Source organism: Larimichthys crocea, chromosome VI, assembly GCF_000972845.2.
Source record: "Larimichthys crocea isolate SSNF chromosome VI, L_crocea_2.0, whole genome shotgun sequence".
In the NCBI taxonomy this organism is placed as follows: Eukaryota; Metazoa; Chordata; class Actinopteri; family Sciaenidae; genus Larimichthys; species Larimichthys crocea.
The window spans coordinates 15,163,451-15,185,801 of record NC_040016.1 but is presented as its reverse complement, the minus strand read 5'-3'; the positions used below and the strand labels follow the sequence as shown (position 1 = coordinate 15,185,801).

General features: G+C 41.5%; 1 protein-coding gene across 6 annotated transcripts; it reads right to left on the bottom strand.

Annotated features, from left to right (window-relative positions):
* Positions 1-1,128: 1,128 nt before the first annotated feature.
* Positions 1,129-22,351, bottom strand: arhgap40 (Rho GTPase activating protein 40). 6 transcript variants are annotated; one of them, XM_010749113.3, is made up of 16 exons: positions 22,150-22,351; positions 19,554-19,688; positions 11,424-11,647; positions 10,055-10,275; positions 9,533-9,599; positions 8,605-8,771; positions 7,519-7,684; positions 6,868-6,959; positions 6,350-6,427; positions 5,345-5,504; positions 4,596-4,678; positions 3,198-3,404; positions 2,806-2,949; positions 2,541-2,692; positions 2,207-2,262; positions 1,129-1,605 (listed from the first exon to the last, which is right to left on the bottom strand). In XM_010749113.3, exons 3-16 carry the CDS (start codon positions 11,626-11,628, stop codon positions 1,499-1,501), a joined length of 1,905 nt encoding a protein of 634 aa, XP_010747415.3. In that variant the 5' UTR covers positions 11,629-11,647; positions 19,554-19,688; positions 22,150-22,351; the 3' UTR covers positions 1,129-1,498. The 6 variants fall into 6 exon arrangements, with proteins under 6 accessions (XP_010747415.3, XP_019124266.2, XP_019124265.2 ...); XM_019268721.2 differs by lacking the exon at positions 19,554-19,688; XM_019268720.2 differs by lacking the exons at positions 19,554-19,688; positions 22,150-22,351 and adding an exon at positions 16,369-16,937.

Below are 22,351 nucleotides of genomic sequence, written 5' to 3'. Positions count from 1 at the left end.
TAAAAATGAGAACTGAAGACCAGCTTCACTGTATGTCCTTAACAACTCCCTTTACAGGTGCAGTAAATGTCCTTGAGGTTTTGACACCAAATCCCTTGGTATCAAAAAGGGGGGGAAAGGTCTCTTTGAGCACTGTTCTGTACGTGTCAGGGGTCCTTGGAAGTCCATGGATTTTTTATAAGGCCCAGGAGATCTCATGGTTTCACAGATAAGGGGGATATCAGTTCGTCTGGGTCTCTTTTCCTCTTTGAATGGCACAGACGGAGAAAGGAGTCGATGTCTGAGCTGGGGGGGAAAAAACGGTCAATGGAGAGACCGTTTGAGCAGGAGACAAAAATGCAAATGAGAAGGATCAGTCAGTCAATTAGCTGATTGATCAGGTAGTTCCCGTTCCATTTCTAGTTTTTCGCTTTTCAATAGATTTTCTCTCATTGCTGGATTTTAATCAAAAAAAAAGAGAAAAGAAAAGAAAAGCAGAAGAGATACGAGATTCTGTCCACATCATGAGCTAAATGGAGTCAGACAGTAAGATGAGAAGTTCGTATGCCATGATTTTACAGTAAGGTTGTGGCCAGAAATCTGATTTACGATTTACAGTAACCAGGTTACTTCAGTGCATGTTCCCCGGTTAACCGGATAAACCTGGTTTCTCTGAGTAACTTGGTTACATGTTACATGCATGTAAACAAACCGAGAAACAAAATGTTTGTTTGCTTTAAAACAACTACAGCTCCCATGAGGCTACACAGTATCTATGCTCTCAAAACCTCTGAAGATCACCACTAGAGCTTTAGTTGAACGTTCGAAACAATCTTACCATTCGGTAGCTGTTTCCAAGGTCAATAATGAATTTTCAATGTCAGAATAAATGCAGGATTAGACACTAATATAACCAAGAATATGGGTGGAAATCTCCCGTATCATGTTTCTGCTTTTTGCAAGAGACTGATGAATGAAACTCACGATAGGAAACGCAGCGTCTGGCTGGCCCGAGCAGGGGGTGGGACTTGGGCTCGCTATAGCCAGAGGTGCTCTGCATCCCCATCTGCTCGCTCATGGTTGGATATGAAAAAAGATGGCGAACAAAACTGCTCAGCCGCCCTTTTTTCCGCTCTCCTCTGTTTTTGCTTGTTTTTTTTTATGCGGCACGTTCTCTGTTGGAAGTAATGAGTCACGTCAGCAGCTTTTTGCTCCCAGCGTAGTAGTCCCGTAGAAAGGAGAGGAATGATGGAGTGAAGGGGGGAAAAAGAGGAGAAAGAGAAAGAGGGCAATGTGTGTTCATCTGATCATATAGTTTTTTTTTTTGGTTCTGCTCCTGGCAGATTCTCCGTCTATCTGTTTCTGCTTTCTCCATCTGTCCATCTATCTCCTTCTCCCTCGTTGCTCCAAGGATGAAAAGGACAAAAAAAGAGAGGGCTGCGTAGTAGATTTGATCTTTTTTTAGGCTCTGCCATTGTCCTTCTGTGGCGAGCTTTTCCCCGATCTGTCTGTCCATCCTTCACAGCCCTCTGCTGGCGTTGGGTCTCAGCTTGATGATCCATTCTCCTCCATGGTTACTGTTGTACAAATCCAGGAGGTGTGTGTCGGGATCCAGGCAGTGTTCACCTGCAGAAAACACAAAGAACATTATCAAAAAGCTCCAGTTGTTGGAATATTTTGAGACTCAGTCAGATCTTTTAAAAAAAAATAGGGTTGACTTTAAATAACAATTTTGGATGCAACAATTAATTACAGATTAATCAGGCAATTATTGTCTCAACTTTGGGAATCAATGAATTGTTTGACCTATTGAATGTAGGGAGTTTGTGATTGAGTGTAAAGTGACGTCTTTAAACATCTAATTTATGTCACCAACCGTCAAAGGTATTCAGAAAAAGGAAATGCAGCAAATATGACATCATTTTCATTGTCAACTATGCAATCAATTGTTTTTATCAATAGTATCAGGTACTAATGTGCAGATTCCAAAGTTTCACACAACAGTTTTTTTTCCTTTACTGTTCACCGCGTCAACTCTCCTGTGTAATGAGCATTTGTCTGCTCTGATAACTGCAGATGCCCCGCTCATGTCTCTTTGGCGTTTGCACAGTTCATTACATAAGACGCTACCCTAACTTTGCCACTCTCATCAGCTCAATGAGCAGAAAGACATGCAAATGTCAGTGCCGCTCCGACCAGAGATAACGCTGCAGCCACTTCCACTTACCAATATTGCCTCCTACTTCGTACAGGGCACAGTCTGGATACGCCACAGAACCGTTTCTGTTGACAGACATGAAACACACGTTTTTCTGCATAAAGGTGGATAATATGTATATGAATATAACATTCTTAAAGGAAATATTCATCCGGTGACAAGAGAAAGGAAGCTTAACTTAACTGATTCACATCACAAAACAGAATTAAAGTTGAAATTGTCACTACACTCATCATCATCATCTTTCTTGTTTTTTAGTCATGCAAATGCAGGGTGGTTATGGTTTGTATGTTTAAGCATGTGTGTTAGTATGTAGTCATTTATACTCTGTGCAGTATTGTACCTTCGCATTTTACCCTTTCCATTTTCAGGGCTGCGTACGGACTGGCGTTGAAACTGGGCGAGGAGGTCTGAGGCTCGGGAGTTGACGGTGAGCTGATACTCCATGGTGCTGCTCACCAAATCTCCAACCTGGATCTTTACCGTACGGCACAGCTGCAAGGCACAAGAGTTATTTTTACCACACGTGTGTTATAATAATTTATGGCTGTAATGATTACTATTATTCAGTGCTTTTGCTCAGGTGTAGAGCATGTTTGCCAGCTCACCTCTGAGGTGTTTTTATCAGGTTTGTCCCGGCTGTCTGTGTGAATCTTCCTCAGCAGGTTCTTGATGCGGCGATCGTAGAACTGGTAACGCCGGTTACTGTTCTCATTCAGCTTACGCACCTGGCTCATGAGGAAATTAGGGATCTAAATTGAAAAAAACAAAACAAACAAACACAAAAAACATTATGGTTAGATTTTAATACCAAGCTTTTGCAGATAATTAAATTCTTGCTTAATGACAACATGGATAAGAAATGCCAAGTTTTGTAATGAGTGTAGCTTAATTACTCTTATTACTAAGAAAATGGTTTTAGAGTTGGCCTCTGAATAATTTCACTATGGTATCTAACGTGTCTTCAGTAAAACCCCCCCTTTTGAATATGTAGTCGTACCGTCCAGAGCAGGTCCTGGTAGCGGATGAGGAGCCTCATAACATCGGCTGCCTTCTCTGCATGTCCTTTCTCTGCCCCCTCAGTCAGCCTACTGGGGACAGCCTTATGGAGGAAGAGGTTGGGAGCCATGATGGTTGCTACGGCCCAAAGGTTCATCCTGTTCCTCTTCTCCCTGGAAATCACCTTACTGAGGAACTCAAGGAGGGCCTGAAGGACACACAGATGGAGACATGCATACAGCACAGAGGTTAAACATTCTGGTAAAGCATCAAAGGACTCTTTCTGACTACTGTGTAAATGTTGAAAGGACTCTTATACTGAAGCACAAAATGGAGTAAAGTGAATTATCACAGTGACTGAATCATCTGTAACACCTCTACTGAGAAGTATGTTGATGCACAGTACGTTTCAGCTGCCTCCACTGGAATCAGAGTAATTAGTTCAGCTGGGTTTTATGCTTCGGGATGCTATAAGTGGAGCTGACTGCACACTTGTGATGGTAAAAGTGAGTCATGGTTAATGCAAGCCATTATATAATAAAGCAGAGTGTTTAAAGCAACATTGTGTAACTTTTCTACCATAAAACAACAGATTTCAATCACTTTGATGCTACACTAACATATAATCAGGTGAAATGTGTCTCTGCCATTCTCACTCTGTGCTCCTTACGCGTTTTCTTGCATTACGTAACTTTGTGCTGCAGGTTTGATCACTTGCAAGAAGTACGTAATTTATGGCACTAAGTCACACACGGCTATTTCACTTATTTTGGAGAAACAGGGTCAGATGTTATGAAGAAAACGTTTTCTGCTTCCTCTCTGATGTCCTGCAGCTGCTCTGCATCAACTCTCTGTGATTTACACAGTTTCCTGATAAAGTAAAGTAAACTGCTGCCAACTGTAGCTGCTGTTAGCTCAGTTTGTTAGCCCGGACTACCCGGCTTGTGAGCTCAGAGCATTGGGGAAGTTTTAGTGTTAGTGCCACAGGCATTTTGGACCCCCAGAGGTTTAAGTACGGAGCATGAGTTAATATTTTTAGTTACTTTCTACCACTGGACATGTACATAAGAACCGGAGAGGTTACTGTTTAAATAAAAAGTGTTTAGTTGGTTGAAGCAGATTTCTTCAGCAGGAATTTAGCTGGGTTTCTTTTATCCTTCTTTTACCCTGATTACATGTTTACATGATGTTTGATAAATTGGGCTACTGAACCAAAAACAAAATGAAAACGCAGTGATTGAGATCGTATAAAGAGAGAGAGAGAGCTGTACATGTTCAGTCTATTTTAAACATGCCAAAATGAAATCTTTACATCTTTCTCCGAGCGTGACAACTAATTTTCTCTCTACTTCATGAAGTGCATTGGTAAAGTGTTTGTGTGTGTTTTGGGTGTATGCACCTTCAGTGTGTTCCTGTTGGGCTCAGGCAGCAGCAGGATGAGCAGGTTCAACATGTGGAGTTTCTGTTTCAGCTCGGTGATGTCTGAAGGTGGAAGGAGAGAAGGTGAGATAGCTTTAACACACACACACACACACACACACACACACACACACACACACACACACACACACACACACACACTGTTCATTTCCTCTGTGTTTGACAAAGACTAATGGGATACCTAAGGATTAATGACATTCTGACAGGTGGCCATTAGGTCTCTAAGCTTATGTCTCTGTGGTCACACGTTGTTTATCACTTTGTACTCATTCTCCTCATAAACTACACATCAGTGACTCGTCATCAATCAGATTATATTAATATCAATACAGTCTTTTATTTAGGTGAAACTAATGAATGTAAACGGCAGCTCTTTTACTCCGTCACTGTGCTGCATGCATTTGTGGCAAAGCAGGGACACCTCTTAGAGGTTTATCAGCTTGTTCATCTTAATGTGGATTTCTCAGCCGGAGCAGAAAAGATAAGAGTCGCACAGCGCTGTCATCACGGTAAAGAGACTTAGGTAATTATGATGTGAACCCTGCTGAGCTTGAAAAAAGTGGGCAGCAGATTGTTGAAGTTGCGTAGAGGAGGAGGAGAGGAATTGTTGCGTAAATATGTAACCTTCCAGACACAGTCAGTCACGTCATACTGATATACTGTATGATCTATCGCAAGTTTGGTTATTATGTAACAATTTCCACTGACCTCTGACAGCGCTGAAGGTGTTGAGGTACTCGGCGGTGAGCAAAGGAGCGGGCAGTTCCCGGATGAACTTCTTGAGCAGTGCAGCAGCGTCGTTTGGACTCACCTCGTCCCAGCTGACCTGCCCTGAGTAGAAGTTGGCCTCCAAGTTCTGCTGCAGCAGCTGCAGACAGAAAACAACAAGACGTTTTGAGAATCGCAGATGAACCGTCAGCATTAAATTCCACCTCCTCAGTGAGTTATTATTATCATCTATACTTATCAATCTCATAACTGATGAGTAATGGCCTTAGTGAGCCTGTATGTCGTACATAAAGTTTCCAGTGTTCATAAATGTTACGTTTAACATCTATGAAGAGTTGTTTGTCACTCACAGAGCTGACACAGATCTGCAGAAGCTATATAATCACTCAATTGTGGTAATTTAACTTTTAATGACTGTGGATGAGGTACGCATGAGCTCACAACTCTATCTCGGTCTCAGTATATGAGCATATATATTGAGGCAGAAGATAAAACACAGATGTGTCACATCGTTAGTACATTATTATGATATTTGTATTCTGGTTCTGTAATAAAATGATTTTGGAAACAATATAAATATCATTAAAATGCTGAAATATTTTTGTCCACTAATAGGACCAGAGAGTAAAGATGAGTCTTTCCCGTTCAAGGGCTAAATGGCGCCCTCTTCTGTCTGATTTGATTTAATTTTATTGTTTCTCTATTGACTGTGCCTGTGCTGAATTAAATACAGCATCATAAGGTGTATCTAGTAGCAGCAGCTAAAAGACATCAATGACTTTGTCTCATTGGGCCGTGTTTTTCTAAAAGTCACCTATAGTTAAACTTTAGTTTCATCACAGCTGTTCAAGCACTTCTGACATTTTACAGTGTCAATATATCTGATTGGCCTTCAGCCTTCATTTTTCTTCATTTCTTTGCTTTAAACAAATGGTGCACCGCCAGTTTTGTAGACAGATAAAGGAGTGGATCCAAATATTGTACCTTGATTCTGGACTGAGATCCTGGAACCCGCAGGATCCCCTCTGAATCGACTCCTTTCTTCTCCAAAAACGACAACAACTGCAGAGAGAGAGAGAGAGAGAGACATTAGCAGAGAGTCAGGCATCAGTCGATAAGAATCTCTTGCTCACCTCTGCTGGTTATTCTTAGTAACTGCTGCTACATACAGGGTGTGGTCAAAGCATATCACATTCAGAGGACACTGAGGTTGTTTCATGTGCTCTAACTGGATACACCATTTATAGATTCAACCAAGGCTAAAATGTGCTGAAGCACACTGAGCAAAATATGGTGAAAAGGATAAAGTATGTGGTCAAACTGTCATTTTGTGTCAAACCAGGGGAGAGGGGATATTACAGATCACATGACTTCAGAGGCCTAAATTAATGCCATATGTAAGTCCACATATGCAGCACAGATAGTTCATATAAAAAGAGTTTCACTCGTTATGATAAAGGTCTTTTAAGGTCATATAATGCTGATGTAATCTGGGTTCTTACAGTCTGCAGGAAGAGAGGAGTCGTCGTGTTGGGCTTGATTTTCTGATCGTTCTCCAGCTGCGTGGCCAGCGGCACCCCGAAGAGTGGGCTATCTGTGAAAAAACCAAAGAGTCAAGTCAGTTTTCTGCCTCACATTTAGCCACAGATGCAAAAGGGACCAGCTTTCCTGTGCTGTGTGAGCGTGTGTATACCCACATCTATACTGCCATGTCATTGCTTATGTCATTTGTTACTTTTCAAATAATTTGTGTAAAAACCTTTTATAAGATTTATAAGAATGATTAATGTAATATGAAGGGATATGACGGCACAGTTTTCAGTGCAGAGAAACTATGAAAAATATGAAATTAAGAGGCAGGAGCATATTTAGATTTAGTGAGTGTAATGAGTTTGTAAATCTTTATGTAACACTAAAACTGATGTTAGACCTGTTAATCATCCAAACTACAGCAGAACAGGAGAAAATCACTGCACAAATTATAAAGCTAACGTACCAGTCTGTCTCGTTGTTTTTCACAGTGTCGCAAGGCGTGAGAACAAACAAAATAAACACTGCACATAGTTCAAATAATTGTCCTTCCTGTCGTATTACCTATTGTATTACAATTGTATTGTATTACAATGAGTGTTTGTGAAGTGCTCGTCCCTTACCTGGGGTTTTCCTCTTGCTGGTTTTGTGTCTTTTGACCTCCAGCTCTAAGAGGTCGCACAGCGCCGTCATGTCGATGAGAGCCAACTGACGCACCTTCTTCATGTCAGTGTGGGAGAGATCCTGAATACGAGTCACTCCTAGACGGCACTTGGGGCAGATCACCCGCTGAGAAGGAGAGAGGGGAAGCAGGGAGAGGAAAGTGAGGAGAGGTGGGGGGGATTAGAGTTGAGAGGTGGGGAGTGGAGGTGAAGAGGTAAAGAGAGAGAAGGGATAAAGAACAGGGAGGAGAGGAAGAGTTAAAATGTTACTGTTAGATCATTAACATGAAGTACTGTGCATTTGTTTATGTTATCTCTTAATTAATACTCTGTGCAGTGTCTTAAATAAAACATGGCAACTGTATCCATGCATGTCTAATTAACATGTTTAAAAACCACTAATTCATCCTATTACCGAAGGAGAAAAATAAATCTGCTGGATTGTGGGACTCTTCTCTTGTTTTGAGCTCTCTTTTACTCTGCTTAAACGCTGCTCAACAGGGCCAATTACAACAGGCTTACAATATCATTTATATGTGAGTGTCTGTATTTACAGTTTCAATGAAAATTCAAACCTGACCTCATCCAAAACTCTAATATTTTGGTCCAAACTGAGACAGAGATTGGAGTTGAAAATAAAGCAAAGTGACCTTGCTTGTATGTAAAACTTTAAAATGTGATAAAGAGGAAGCGGCTAATTTTCATATGACTATATCATGACTTGTTTATAGGAGTTATTTTCCATCATGTAACTTGCCTTCCCCAAACCTGCATGACTGCAAAATCCTCTTTTACGTTGATACATTTCAGATGTGCCGTCACACCCACCAAAAGAAATTAATTTAGGGAAATACAAGCAGAGAAACATCTGTTGGTGTTTCCCCCTTTTTTTCCCTATTTGCAAATCCTCTTCCTGTTTCATGACACAACTGGACCGTTTACAAAATTCCCCATTTGAAATAACATTTTTAAACTTCCACAGTTTGTGGGAACTGCAGTCGCCCTGGAAAATGTGTAGGAGAGGAGACGGCGTGTTTCGGAGCTTACAGGCAGGGTGCCATCCTCTTTTCTGCGTTGGCTGTTGTTCTGCGGGAGCTTGGCCTGTTTGAGGAAGATGACGGCCTGCTCGCAGTAGGAAACGTCTGTGATGAAGAATTCCTCTTTAGCAGCACCTCGCTGATGCTCTGGCGTCATGGCTGAGCGTGAAACACACCCTTAAAACACACAAATACCAACCTGTTAGTTCACTCGAGGAAGTAATTGACAAAAAGAAAAAAACAACAAATATTTTCTTCCTGAACTGTTCACATGAAAAATTAGTCACTGTCACTACCTACTGTTGCTTGATCTGTAACAGCATGACACTTCCTTTTCTGTATCAAAGATGTGTAGAGATACCAACCTGCTGCATGTTTTTACTGTTAAAGCATCAACAACTGAACATTCACCTGTTGTGAGCAGGCAGTTTTTGTAAGGACGGTTGTGTCTGTTTCTCAGTACAAAACCTCAAATATTACTGATTATTGAGATTTGCAGGGTAAACTCAGGACTGTGAGGACTTGGACCTTCTCCCACGGCAGCGTGTAGATAGAAGGAGATATCTGGAGGAGTAATCTGAACCAATTAGACCGTAGATAACAGGGCTGTGGCCTGATCCAGACAGACAGTCTCTGTCTGCTGCTCACCTGACTTATTCAGGTATGTTTTTTTAAAGACACGTAAGTCTGTAAAGTTGTCGTTGAACCTGTGAACAGTTTGGAAGATGAATGGTGACTTTATTCAGATCTAATCTGTTGTGACTCATTCGATTATTGCACAATTGCACCCACTGATTTTTGCATTTTTAAAGTCTCGTATCACTGTTTTTAATAGGCAACGAGGGTAATAAAATTTTGCTTGAAATTCTGTATCATTACTTGCTAGTTTAAATGTGGGCTTACTGTAATGACACTACTGTATCTACAGCAGTTCTTACCTGATAGAGGTGTTTTGGCAACTGATGCCATGCTGTTCTGTGCAAGGTCTTCACTATGCTGGGTCTGCTGAGAGAGCATTGATTGAGATGTCACAACCACATACAACAACTTCAGTTTGAAATATCAATCCTATAACATTTTCTCCACCATTGGGAATAGAAGTAGTGTTGTGTATTGTCCACTGAGGAGACGGTCATGGATACAAAGAGTGTTTCTTCTGATAAAGGATGATAAGGATCAGGGGAACAGTGTCTTTATTCCCCTCTCAGAGCAGCTCAGACAGACAGGGAGGACAAAGCATGGCCTTTACATGTGATTTGCCTTTTTTGTCACAGGTCTGCCTCTCGGCATGAAAACAAGACAGCACAATACACTGGAACAATAAAAAGTCCCTCACTGAGTCCTGACAGTCACCAGGGAAATGGGTATTTTATATTTTACCGCATGGAGCTTTGCGCTGCTTGATGTAAACTTGTATACCACGACAACGTGACAGGAAATGTGAGTGAAATAGTCCTGACCTTAGTGATGGGAGAGGTGAAGACGTCACGGACGTCACGTGGTGCCGGTTTGTTCCTCTTGCGGAGGGACAGCGTGTAGGAATCCAGTCGACGCTGGACGGCCTCGGCCTGTGTCCGGGTCAGAGTGGACAGCAGTACCGCATTGTCTACATCCTCGCAGTCCTCATTGATGAGGTTTGATAAACCGGCATCGGCCAACCACTGCTCCTCCTGTTCACCCTCTGAAACACGCACATACAACAGATACGTGTAAACACACAGCAACAAGATGCAGATCTAATGCACAATGTTACAATATACATTATAATTTTGATGCAATATAACGTATAAAATCTGACTAGATGATTGGACTGGGATTGCAACAAGATATTCATAAATTCATCACTAAGTTTGTGCATAATTGTCAGTGTGTAGTTACTACCAACTAGTTTCAAACCAGCAATTCTATAAATAAAAACTTAATAAAGACTTTAGTTTAGTTTGTTGCTAGAAAACATTTATAGCACAGTCCAATCGAAAGCAAGTGACTGTGTAAACAGGAAGTCGCTGTAGCATCACACACTGTAATATAACTGCCAAATCAAACATGTTCAGGGGACTAAACATTATGTTCATATTAACAGCCGGTCTCTTGTAAAAGTGGGTACGATTACTTAACTTAACCTACAGAAAGTTTTATCATTTGAGGTATGTTCTGTTAGTTTTGTGAAATGTAATTTAAAATCCTCCCAGTCATTATTAAACAGCATTTTAATTGATAGTGTCAGGTCAGCTGTATCAACCATAATGAATCTGATCTCTTTACCTTTTCGATCTAAACGGGTCAGTTAACTACACAGCAACAGTTACCGACATTTAAGTTATAACCAGGTTAAGTCTGAAGAGATGGTGCATATTTTTGTTTACCCTCTCAGAATAATACTAATGAGACACGCACACACTTGCACGCAGACTTCAGAGGGTTTACTCAATACTGAAAACTTAATTTAAAACAGTGTTTTTGTTTAACGTCACATCAAAAGGATCTTTTAAAAGGGCAGAATTAACACAATCAGATCATCATTAATGGACGTAATTAAAGAGCATTCCTATCAAGTCAGTATTCATGAATGGCTATTTGGCTCGTGCACATAAAACACTCTCTCTGAGTGTTTGATAGCGTTGTCATGGCGATGAGGGCTACTTTGCTGCATGAGAGAAACCTGATATGTTGCCATGGAAAATGCATCATTTCATGGAGGCTCTCAGCGGCAGCTGTGTTATTGGACACTGATGGTTTCAACAGTAATTCTTCCACATTAAACCCGTGATGACTTCTATCTAAGCTCTTTCTATCCACTCTTAATCTATCAGGATTCGCAGTATTTACCTTCAGACTGTCTGGAGTCTCTCCTGGTGCAGTCAAGGTCTGTGTAGCCACTCCCCTGTCGGATGGTCTCTACCTCACTCCAGAACGAGTCCAGGCAGAGTTTGTCGGGGTGCTGCTCCTGATCTTGGGAGGGTGGCGTGTGCGTCCTGTCTGTGTGCTCAGCTGCTGCCTGGTCCTGCGGGCTGGCCCAGGGCTCCACGCTCATCTCGGTGGGGCTGGGATTTCTGGTGCAGACATAGACACACGTAAAGAAATCACACGCGTGCATGCAAGCCAAAGAGCACAAACACAAAGACACATACAAACACGGGAGGAAAGGTGAAGACTGAGGCGATGCGGGTGGATGGATCAGCTGGGAGAGCCCAAAGAGAAGAACAGACAAAAGGAGTGGGACGGAGGGAGGGCCGGAGTGAGGAGCGAGATGGCGAGAGCGGACACAAAGGGGGGTCTCTATTGTTCTTGCAAAATGTAGCCCGGAGACATAGTACCCTAAAGATCCACTAGATGTCACTGTAAGAACGTGAGATCTGTTTTCCTGTGGGTTACGCCCCTTCAGCTGATGAAACAGATGCAATACAACCCACTAACAATGGAAGATATAACATGCAGTGAACAGTTTGAGATGAAGAAAACAAAAATAATCTCAGATTCTTTTTCCGAGCACAAGCAGGGAAAACGCAGCCAGCTTTTCCAGTGTAGGACTCAACAACAGGGGATACTGTTCTCTAACAACAATGGGACACACTCAGCTGCAGACTCCCTTGGACCCTCAAGCACTAAAATGTGACCCGGTGATCACAGACAACAGGAAATGGTCAGCTGACTCACTCCATTTTTATGTGTGGTTCAGTGGCATTCTTCTAGTCAGCAATCCTCAAGAGACATACCAAACCACATTTTTCCATTTGAGAGGAATGCCAGGTGGCCATGCTGACATATGTGGTAGTTGCCCGATGTATCAGAGCCAAAAATAACTCATCATGCTTTCAGCTGTTATCAAGATGTTCCTCAATCATGCCCACACTGAGATACCAGAGTCATACCAAATCACCTCAAGTCAGATCAGGTTTGTTCCAGATCATCAATGCTTTGGTGTGTTAAACCAGTTTCGTGGCGCCTTAGAGTGCGGTGGGGGCTGAGAGGGTTGATGATCGCAGTTTCAACAGATACTTAATTCAGTGGAATCCTCTTTTCAGGGCAACAGAAACTTAATTTAAGGCTAGGGCCATATAATAATCTCATTGAGTAATATTAAAGTAAAGTGACCTAGTAATAGTAAGTAGTAATATTAGACGTGAATCAATGCAAATGAATGTGAACGTACTATAACTCCTTTGTCATTACCTTTAAGCCTTTACAATAAGCGGAAATGTTGCTGTCATGTCATATTTAACCAGTATGTTTACATTCCAACACACATACATCATAGCACTATGTATGTAATGTGACAATTAAGATCCAGCTTCCATCTCACTGGAAAGACAGCATTTCAGCTGTATTTTGAACTTCTTCCAAAAAGAATTCCTTCCTTATTACTTAGGTGCACAGATCCAATTTACTTAATTGCTACCCAGAGTGATGCTGACATTACTAAAAGCACCAAGTATTTACCAGACAAGACAGATCTGTCAATTATTTTCAAGTGTTTCATATTTCTATAAATGTCAGAAAATAATGGGGAAAACATCCATCACTCCAGCGCTCCATCTTTAAATTGATTTGAATTGAATTGGTTTATTCTGACCAGCAGACCAAACACAAAGATATTTACAATGATATAAAACAAATATCCGCAGCAGATCCGACACAAAGAAAAGAGAAACCACAATGACAAATGACTTTATAATGAATCAACCAATTATCCTAATTGTTGACTCTGTTACTAGACTAACTATTTCAGATCTAGACTGATCCATTTCAAATATTGTTTTTTTTGTCACATTAAGATGGTAATAACACATTTAACATATTTTATTTAACATATGTAGCATATCGTAGCATTTTTTTAGAAACTGATGTGCAATTAAAATTTGACCAAACCTAGGAGGTTGTTATGAATGCCTCAACTTATAAATAAGAAGTGATGTGATCTATTTTAGTTCCACAAAGACCTTAAGTAAAAAGAGAAAACACAGCATGAACTATCTCTAACCTATCAGCCAAAACTCTTTTTTACATATGGTAATCAGTACAGGGAAGAGGAAATGCAGTACTGAAGTATCCCTGATAAAACACATTAAGCTTGAGAGATCAGAGCTCTGCAGACAGCTGCCTCACAGCAGTGCGTTCTGATCCTGCTGTTCAGCAGCCACATCAACTTCAGTGAATGCCACAAGAATTCAAATGTGATCACAATGATGCAAACATATCTGAGAATTATCTCGACATTAAAATGACTCAAATTCACAAGAGAAACTTATGACACAAATGACGGTTTTCCCTGGAAACCACCACATGCACAGACTGCACAGCATAAACCACTGCAGGAGTTTGAATGACATGTCTATGTTATCACGTCGCACTTTACTGTCAGTTTATTTTTTGACCGTCTACATAACTACACTTTAAGCACAGACAACACTCAAACTTTCACCAAACCAAGTATGAATCTTCGTGGTCCAAATCCCTCTCATCACACATACCTGGCTTTTATCTTCTGGGACTTCACATGCTTACTCCTCACTGTGTGGACAGGACGGAGCCTGAAACGATTCAACCTGGTGCGTGAAAACGGCATGTTGGACTTGAGTCTGCTCACCACTACCTCCTCTCTGCCTCCCATATCCACAATGCTCAAGGAATCCAGGAATTACGCTCTAGTACAAAACCTAGCTTTATCCAGTCCTAGTGGCTGGACACCATGTGAGTGCGATGTAAATCTGTCCACTGCTCCAGTTTCTCTCTACGGTGACAGGAAGTGATGTTGAAAGACTTTACTGTGTCGCTGCGTGTTTGTGAGCTGAGTGGAGCTGGAATGAAAGAGGGTGTGACGACTCCCCGATCCTCAACACATCATTCATACCTGTCCCCTCCCACACCACTCTGAGATGACGGTGACACACCCTGCCTTCATGGCTGGTGGCCATCAACTTCTTCTCCAGTTTAAACAAGAATGTTTGACACTTTAAAAACTAGTTAAAAACATTTTGGCTCTAACATAACGATGGCAGTCTTTGTTCCATTCCAGGAGATGTCTAAATGGATGTAAACGCTGAAGCCCATGAAGTCCATTCAAATGTGTACCTCAGGCACTTTATCGTCCTTTTATCAATTAATCAAGGATTCTTTGTTAAAAAGCCAAAGCATGTTATCACCTCTTTGCTTTTCTGTTCCTGTATGAGTTCAGAATTAAGTTAATCAAAGAGATCAAAGGATGAAGATGGTTTCTATTTCCCCAAACTCTGTAATTGATTTTACGTTGCAAACATGCAATCTCGGATCAATAGCACATACTTGTGGTGCGCGCGGCTAACCGTCGTGGTATGTTAAATCGAATCATACCTTATATGTAGAGGACAGCGACTTATCGCATCATTCATGTTGTCATAAGCACCCTCCCAGTTCAGCTTCATACCTGAGCTTGAGTCAACAGTTAAACAAATGAATAACTTTCACATTAAAGTGAGTGTGGATGTGATCTACGTGTGTGAGCTCGAGGCAGAGCACGAAAAGACAAACGGCAGGGGAAAGTGCCTCTAGTTACTCAAGTGCAACAGGTCTGTCAGCATTGCCCGCGAGCAGCACTGTAACCCCCCCCCAAACCCCTCACCAAATCACTGACTCATCATCATTCATTCATTCTCTCTTGTCATGCTGATGACAGCCTATATATCAGCTGAGGATGTAAACAGACAGAGGCACACACCTGGTAGGGTTAAGATGAGAGTGTGCGGTTTGAATAGTTTTAGTGAAACTATTAACCCCTTGTTTTCACACATTTCACCTGTGTGTGTTTCTCAAAATGCTAGTCTGCTAATCCATGACTTAGTTTAGTTTGTTTCAATAAAATCTTGATGGATCAGTTCAGCCATGCATTTCTGAAGTTGTGCAGCTTTCACGTAAAAAACCTAACCAGCCTGTCATAAACTCTGCTTTTTATCTAAAAACGTCCCTTGTCCCAGATTCATAATGACTCAGATAATAATTTCTAATATCATATGAAGTATGCCAACGTCACTATGGAGTACCCTCAGAGGACAGATTATAAAGAGACATAAAGAAAGCTTTGAGTCTATTTTTCCCGGGCTTTCATGTTTTGGCTCAGGACCCAAAAGGAAAAGCATCATTGTCCTGTTTTTAAGCCTGTTAATGATACTCTTCACCTTGCCAACAAGTTCATCCATGCAACAAAACACACGCACCGTGCTACTTTTGTAAACAGACCGCTGAAAAACAGGGACTACTTGAAATGTCACGGTGTTGGGATTGTTTCTTTTGAATGGGCCTCGTATGAACACATAGTATCAACAGGAAACCATCCACTCGGAGAGAAGAATGGGCAAAATGTCAAACTGCTGTTTTGCGTTTATGCTCAGCACGGTGGGAACTAACATAAAGTAACCCCGACCAACAACTCTGTTTAAGGAATACAGTAATCCAGTTGAAAAAGCAGCAACACAGAATTTAATCCTCGTGGCTGAATGCCATTGCAAGCCTCTTAACTTGCAGAGAATGCAACAGTTTGCTCATACGGCCTTGAGAAAGTGTTTCTTCTCAACCCGTCTCAGCATGTCAGAGAGAGCTATGACACAGAATATCGTAAACATAGAGAGAAGTGGTGAAAGTTACAAAGTCCCTAAATAATGTCCAAAAAAACACAAGACAAAATACAGCCTTGCTCAGCAACTATAGTACCCCATTTAGCCTATTATTAGTAAAGCATCTTAATCCATACATGACCCTAACAGCCCTTGAGTCCACAGCGGCAGCAGAGGTCTGATCCTACCTGGCCTTGGCCCGCGAGATGGTCCTGCCTGAGAGCAGCAGCAGGGCCGCCGAACCACTTCTCCCCCACGGCATCCTGCTGTCGTCCCCCCAAACTGCTGCGAGCTGTAGGAAACAGCAGCTGCCTGCCTCTGGCAAGCTGTTTCCTTGTAATCTCTTCAGCGCACAAACACATTAGAACAAGGACGGTCTCACTGGGCTGGTAGGCACGTCACTGCATTGCATCCTGGGGCAGGAAAGGAGGTCTGCATGGGGGGGCTGGGAGCTGAGAGTGAGGAGCTGAGTGGTTGAATAGCTGACTGGGGCTGGGACAAAGACAGAGGTAAGAGACTGTCTGAATGGCTGGTTGGATGGACAGGGTTGGAGCTGAGTGGATCAGGAAGATCTGGCATCAGGCAACAGCTGCATGCCTGACTGACTGTCTGACTAACTGTTTGGATGAAGTTATACTGGATTTTCTTCATTTCTTCCATTAAGAAATGTGGAAAACATCCTCCGTATCAGTGGCAACATGCTCACATACTCATTTACTGATTTACTCGAACTCCACAGGAATCTGCTGTCCTTTTCAACTTGACCTCTGGTCTATTGTCTTTGTGGTTTTCATCAGTACTGGCCATGATCCCATGTACTGTCACTCATTTACAGCAGGGTTGAATATCAATAAATAGCAGCAAGTTCTCAGACAGAAACAGGGGCTCTGAACTTTGACCAGAGATATAAGACGGCGGAACACAAGGCAGAGTCGGCACAAACAACCTACAGTCAAACTTGTGTCCTGCCTTACATCTTCTGTGTCTAAGCTTGTCTGACATGTTTTAAGACCAAAAATTAGACCTGACTTGGCTCTTATGATATTAACCCTGCAGGCAACATACATCAGTCACGACAGTCTTACTGTCGCTTTTAGCCATCGTTCTGTTCAAACCAAAAGATTTGAGACTTGTAACTGTATGTAGTGTTGCCTCCTGGCTGTTATTAATATGTAATTATTACCACTTAAAACTGCACTTTAAACTGGTGGAATGCAATTTGCAATTTTGCTCTATAAATGCCTTCACCTTAAATAAAAGCTACTGAACTGTCCTTGTGCATAAAATGTGCTATACAAGTACATTAACTAAAGTTGTCTCCCCCTTGGCAATGGCAGCATTTCATAGATACAACAAATGTGCAAGACAAAATGCTTTATTTTAATTTGCCAGTTTAAAGACACTTTTACATCCAAGATTTTGCCTCGCTCACCAGCTTTCTCTCTCTCCTGTGTCACACTATGGAGAAGTCTCTCCTGTTAAAAGAGCCACTTTTGCACTCCAAGATGATGGAGGCAGAGATGATCACTCTCTCCTGAATTCACCTTGGTGAAATTCAGCAGCTCTGACTGGCCTTTGAATTTAAACACATGTGGGTTGGTGCACAAAAGGCTGCTTGGTGCTGAACTCTAAAAACAGATGTTGGGTTTATTATGACGTCGTACCTGAATGAGATTTACTACATATTTCCCAGTTAGGAGAGAGATTTGAGAGCTCAGCACTAAGGAGAGGACTTTGTACCACAGCAATGTTGGCTAAGCTTGAGATTATGAGAAATCTATAGTGTTGAACATATGAACATATGTGAGCTACTCGGTGGTATAAATCTCATAATGTGACATTCCAGACTTGTCTCACAGCAAACATTTCATGCGAAAGTGTCTTCAGTTTAATTTGGATAGCACAAAAGTTTATTTGCAGAATCGTAGGACAGGTTTCTTTATTATCCCGCTGTGGGTGTGTTCATTAAGTTCATAAAGAACTAGGTGGGGCATGGCCATGGATGAGCGCGGGCTCCTGCTTTGACGTATGCACTTGTGACTAAATATATAAATAAAAGCATTGTTCTTTTAAGCTCAAAAGCCCTGATGGTGCTAACAAATGTTTCCACTATAATAAAAACCTCCTTTGTGCCTATGGGGTCACTATTCAAGTTCAGCAGCATATAGCAAGTAAACTAAACAGAGAATCAATTAACATTTTCATTAGGTGTGGCTGAAATCAAACCATACTCTCCCTTGTTGTACAGTGTAAGATATCTGTGGGATTAGTGTAGTCTATACAGTGTGCTGCTGGCGTCTCAGCTCTCTGGCAGCTTGCCCAGACACCTCTTCCACTCGGTTTGTCTCTAACCAGATCAACAGATTAGGGAGACCACAGGGATTCCTCTTGGGATTGTGCCTTCCTCACCAACGCCCTCTCTACTTATTCCTTGCACCTGTTTCAGACTATGAAGAAGTCTCTGCAGTCTCCCTTTCTGCTGTATTTGGGTCTCCCAGTCACTCTCATCTGTATTTTCCTCCTGGTTAAGCCCAGTAAAACCAACATGTCTGCTATCCTGTTAACTCTTATCCTTTCCTTTTCCCTTGAATCATTTCTGACTGCTGTTCCTGCTAAGTCAAGCCCTTTCTCGCTCTCTCTGACAATCCTCCTTCGCTCATACGCCCCCGGAGGAAAAGGAGAGCGGAGAACGTGATGGCATGTCTCTGTGTGACCCTGCAGATGGCACGTGACAGCCAGCTTAGCCTCATGCCCTGCTCATCCACTTCTTTGGCGAGCATAGCCTGTGTGGAGTGAAGGAGAAGAGAGGGGGGAGGGAAGGACAGGAAAGTGGAGCAGAGTAGAATACAGGAGAGAGAAAAAATAACAAAAAGAGGGCAGGTGATGACAGAGAAGGATAAAACAAGAGGTTACAGGAGAGGAGGGTGGATGGACGAAGGGTAGAGGAAATGTGACTTATGTTGTGCGGATAAGAGAATCTCATGAATGTTTAAAATGTGAATTAACAACGGTTCCAGGTGGTTTGACAAACAAGCAAATGGTGACACAAAGCCAGAATGATGCAACACGTCACTCATACCGATAACTCACACATGCAATTAAAACATGGTGGCATGCCAGCCTATTCGATATGCTCATGCATGTACAGACGCACAGAAACAGAAGTGGTGAATGAACTGTGATATGCTGCATCATCAAACTCTGAAATTCATTTGGTTGATGCCAGTTCATTTTCAATCCACTGTCCCACACAAACCAGTGAAAATATAGTAAAATGCATAATCTGTAGTAGATAGTTCAGTCACAAGTACAAAAAAAGGTTTTTTTAATGCGATGAAAAAAAGTCATGCACATGTTTTCGGCTCATACATACAATTAGGTAGGACTGTGCTGTAGCGATCGAATTCCTGCATTGCACCCACAGCGATGTGGGTGTTTCCGCTCATTGTTTTTTATGGCTGCAAAGTTTGGCACATTAATTCACCTGGGTGATGTAGCTGAACTCGTTCTGAAAGCACAGGTAGAAAGCTTCAATGATCTGGTGCTATTCATGTTTATTAATGTATCATTCAAAATATGTCCCTGCACAAATCTCAGAAAGAAAATGAAAGCAAAATAGTAAACAAACAAAACTCCACAACTTATTTGGATCTTACATAACTTCACAGAGGACATGTTTTTATGGCATGATTTTCACCCAAATCAGAGGTCCTGAAATTGGTTTATTAGGTATTGTAGAAAGTTTTAATTTTATTGTATGATAAAAATGATTAAAAGTGCTCAGCCCTTGCTCAGCACCAACACCAACTGTTGACCGCCACATATGCGCAGATTCAGCTTCATACTTAAGACTACAAGTTGGTTTGACAGATGCACAGGCCTGGGGATTTTGGAAAGATGATAACTATCTTTGAACTGATGCTCACAGCTCATATTCTATAAAAAGACAATGTGACACATCACTGTAAAAAAATCCTTGCTCTTTCCCTACGACCACACATTCATGCGGTACATCACTGTCATGCCTTAGATGACGCGCACATCATAGTTGTATGACTTACAGGCAATAAAGAGCAGTTAATAAAGCAGGGAGTGAGCATATAGTCTCCACAGAAGAGCTATAAATTAACACCGGACCTAAATTTGAAACCCTACACCCGCATGATCATAACAACCATGGTAAATGATTGAAACATGAGTTATAGCTTGTAACCTGATGAATGATAGGGTTAAGCTTATTTCCTTTGTCATATCTCTTCCACCATTTCACAACCACTGCCTGTCCTTTCTTGATACTGCTAATGGCAGCAACAGTCAGAGAGATATCATAGCTATTATTTATTTGATCTAAAGCCTGAAGAATAGTGGGGCCAATGCTAATAGTGATATTAAGGAGTTAAAACTTCAGGTATATGACTAATTTTACCATATATTTGACATAATTCTATGTGTTATAAAAAATTAGGAGTATGCTGGGGTGCAGAGGTTTTAACTCTTATAGAGAGTGTGTGTGTTTTCTGTCTTTTGCCTATCTCTCCCACTCCCCTTATCTGGCATGTGTTTACTGAGGCTAGGGAGAGATAATTAAAAAATAGCTCAAGGACAAGAGAGACAGGTTAGGGGAAGTGTCATTTTGGACAAGAAACACAATGTTCATTACTAAGCGGAAAACCAAAAAAGGAAATTGTTAGTGAGGAAATGTCAGAGACAGCCCATTTTAAGAAAACTGTATAAGAACCAACTGTTAGAGCTCCTCAGGGAGCCTTTTCTCTGTAGCCCCTTCTGTGTGTTGCACTGTTAAACGCTCCTTCTTGTACAAGAAGAATAAATTCAACGTAACTTTGATGTTTTGAATCCAGTCCTCCTTATTCGAGGGTTCTTCTTTTAAAAGTTATCCTAACACTATGTATCCAACTTCTCTCTTTTGGAAACAGATTTCACATTGCGTCAAACCAAAACAAAACAAATGCATGCTCGTGTGAGGTCACAGCTGTCTACCTGACCCGTGCAGGGCTTAAGCTACTAGTAATGAAAGCTGGAATACCTCCTCTTCTCTCGCCATATGGAGCAAAAGTGGATTACAAAAGCAGTAGTACTTTGCACTCTTGGACTTGGAAGCAATCTTTGCTCTGCCTCTTAATCTATTAGTCAATTATATTAGTGTAGCATGCATTTTTCTAATTTATTTAGCCCTACTGGCATCCAGTTCTTCTCAATGTGCACGACTAACAATGAGCTGCAAAAATCAGAGGTTCAAATCCACAAATGTATTTTACAATTTTAACTCTTGAACAAATCTGGAGCCTCCTCACACAGTATGGATGGCCGACTGCAGCTAAAATAAACTACCTTAATTTTAAATCAGAATCAGAAATACTTTAATAATCCCAGGGGGAAATTATTTGTGTGTTGTGAATCATATGTTTAATTTAAACAGATTACCGTGGGAATAATATCTAATATCAGCTAATGAAAAACACTGGAAATGAAGCTGTATTTAATTCCTGTTTTATGTCTTACCTAAACAACAAGAAACTGTTGCAAAGATTGCTAAAATTATGTTTGATGTAATACAGTCCACAGTCTATACTTTGTTATACTGAGTGTTTTAGCCAGCTATCATGCATAATATTACAGCACTGAATTGCAATAAAAATCCACATACAACTCATGTCAATGTGTAGCAGCTGCACATGCAGGCAGGGAAAAAACACGCCCATAACAACAGGTCCTGAATCCTTAGCAACCAGCAACGCTTCCAGACAGGAGGAGAGAAATATAAAAGCCAAACGGAGAAAATGACACACACACAAAAAAAAAAAACTACACATAAACCAATTATTCCACCTCTGGTCGCTTTGTTGTGCAAAACAACATCATTGTTTTTGACCACGCTTTGTATCAAATCATTAAGCAGCAGCTAGCCTACTGAAAACAAAGAGACCCACTACCTGGACCGTTTTATTTACCTGAGAAAACGCCGTCGACAGCCCCGTCGGCGTTTGAAGGCTCGGCTGAGCGTGTAAAGAGGATTTTTCCATGTGGTTCAACACTGATGAGTCTCGCTGTGAACGGTGACAACAAACAGATGTCAGGAGGAGAAGCTCGCGCTGCCTTTGTGACATCAGAGAGGCCGCTCTGTCTCCCTCTCTCCTCCTCGCGCTCACAACG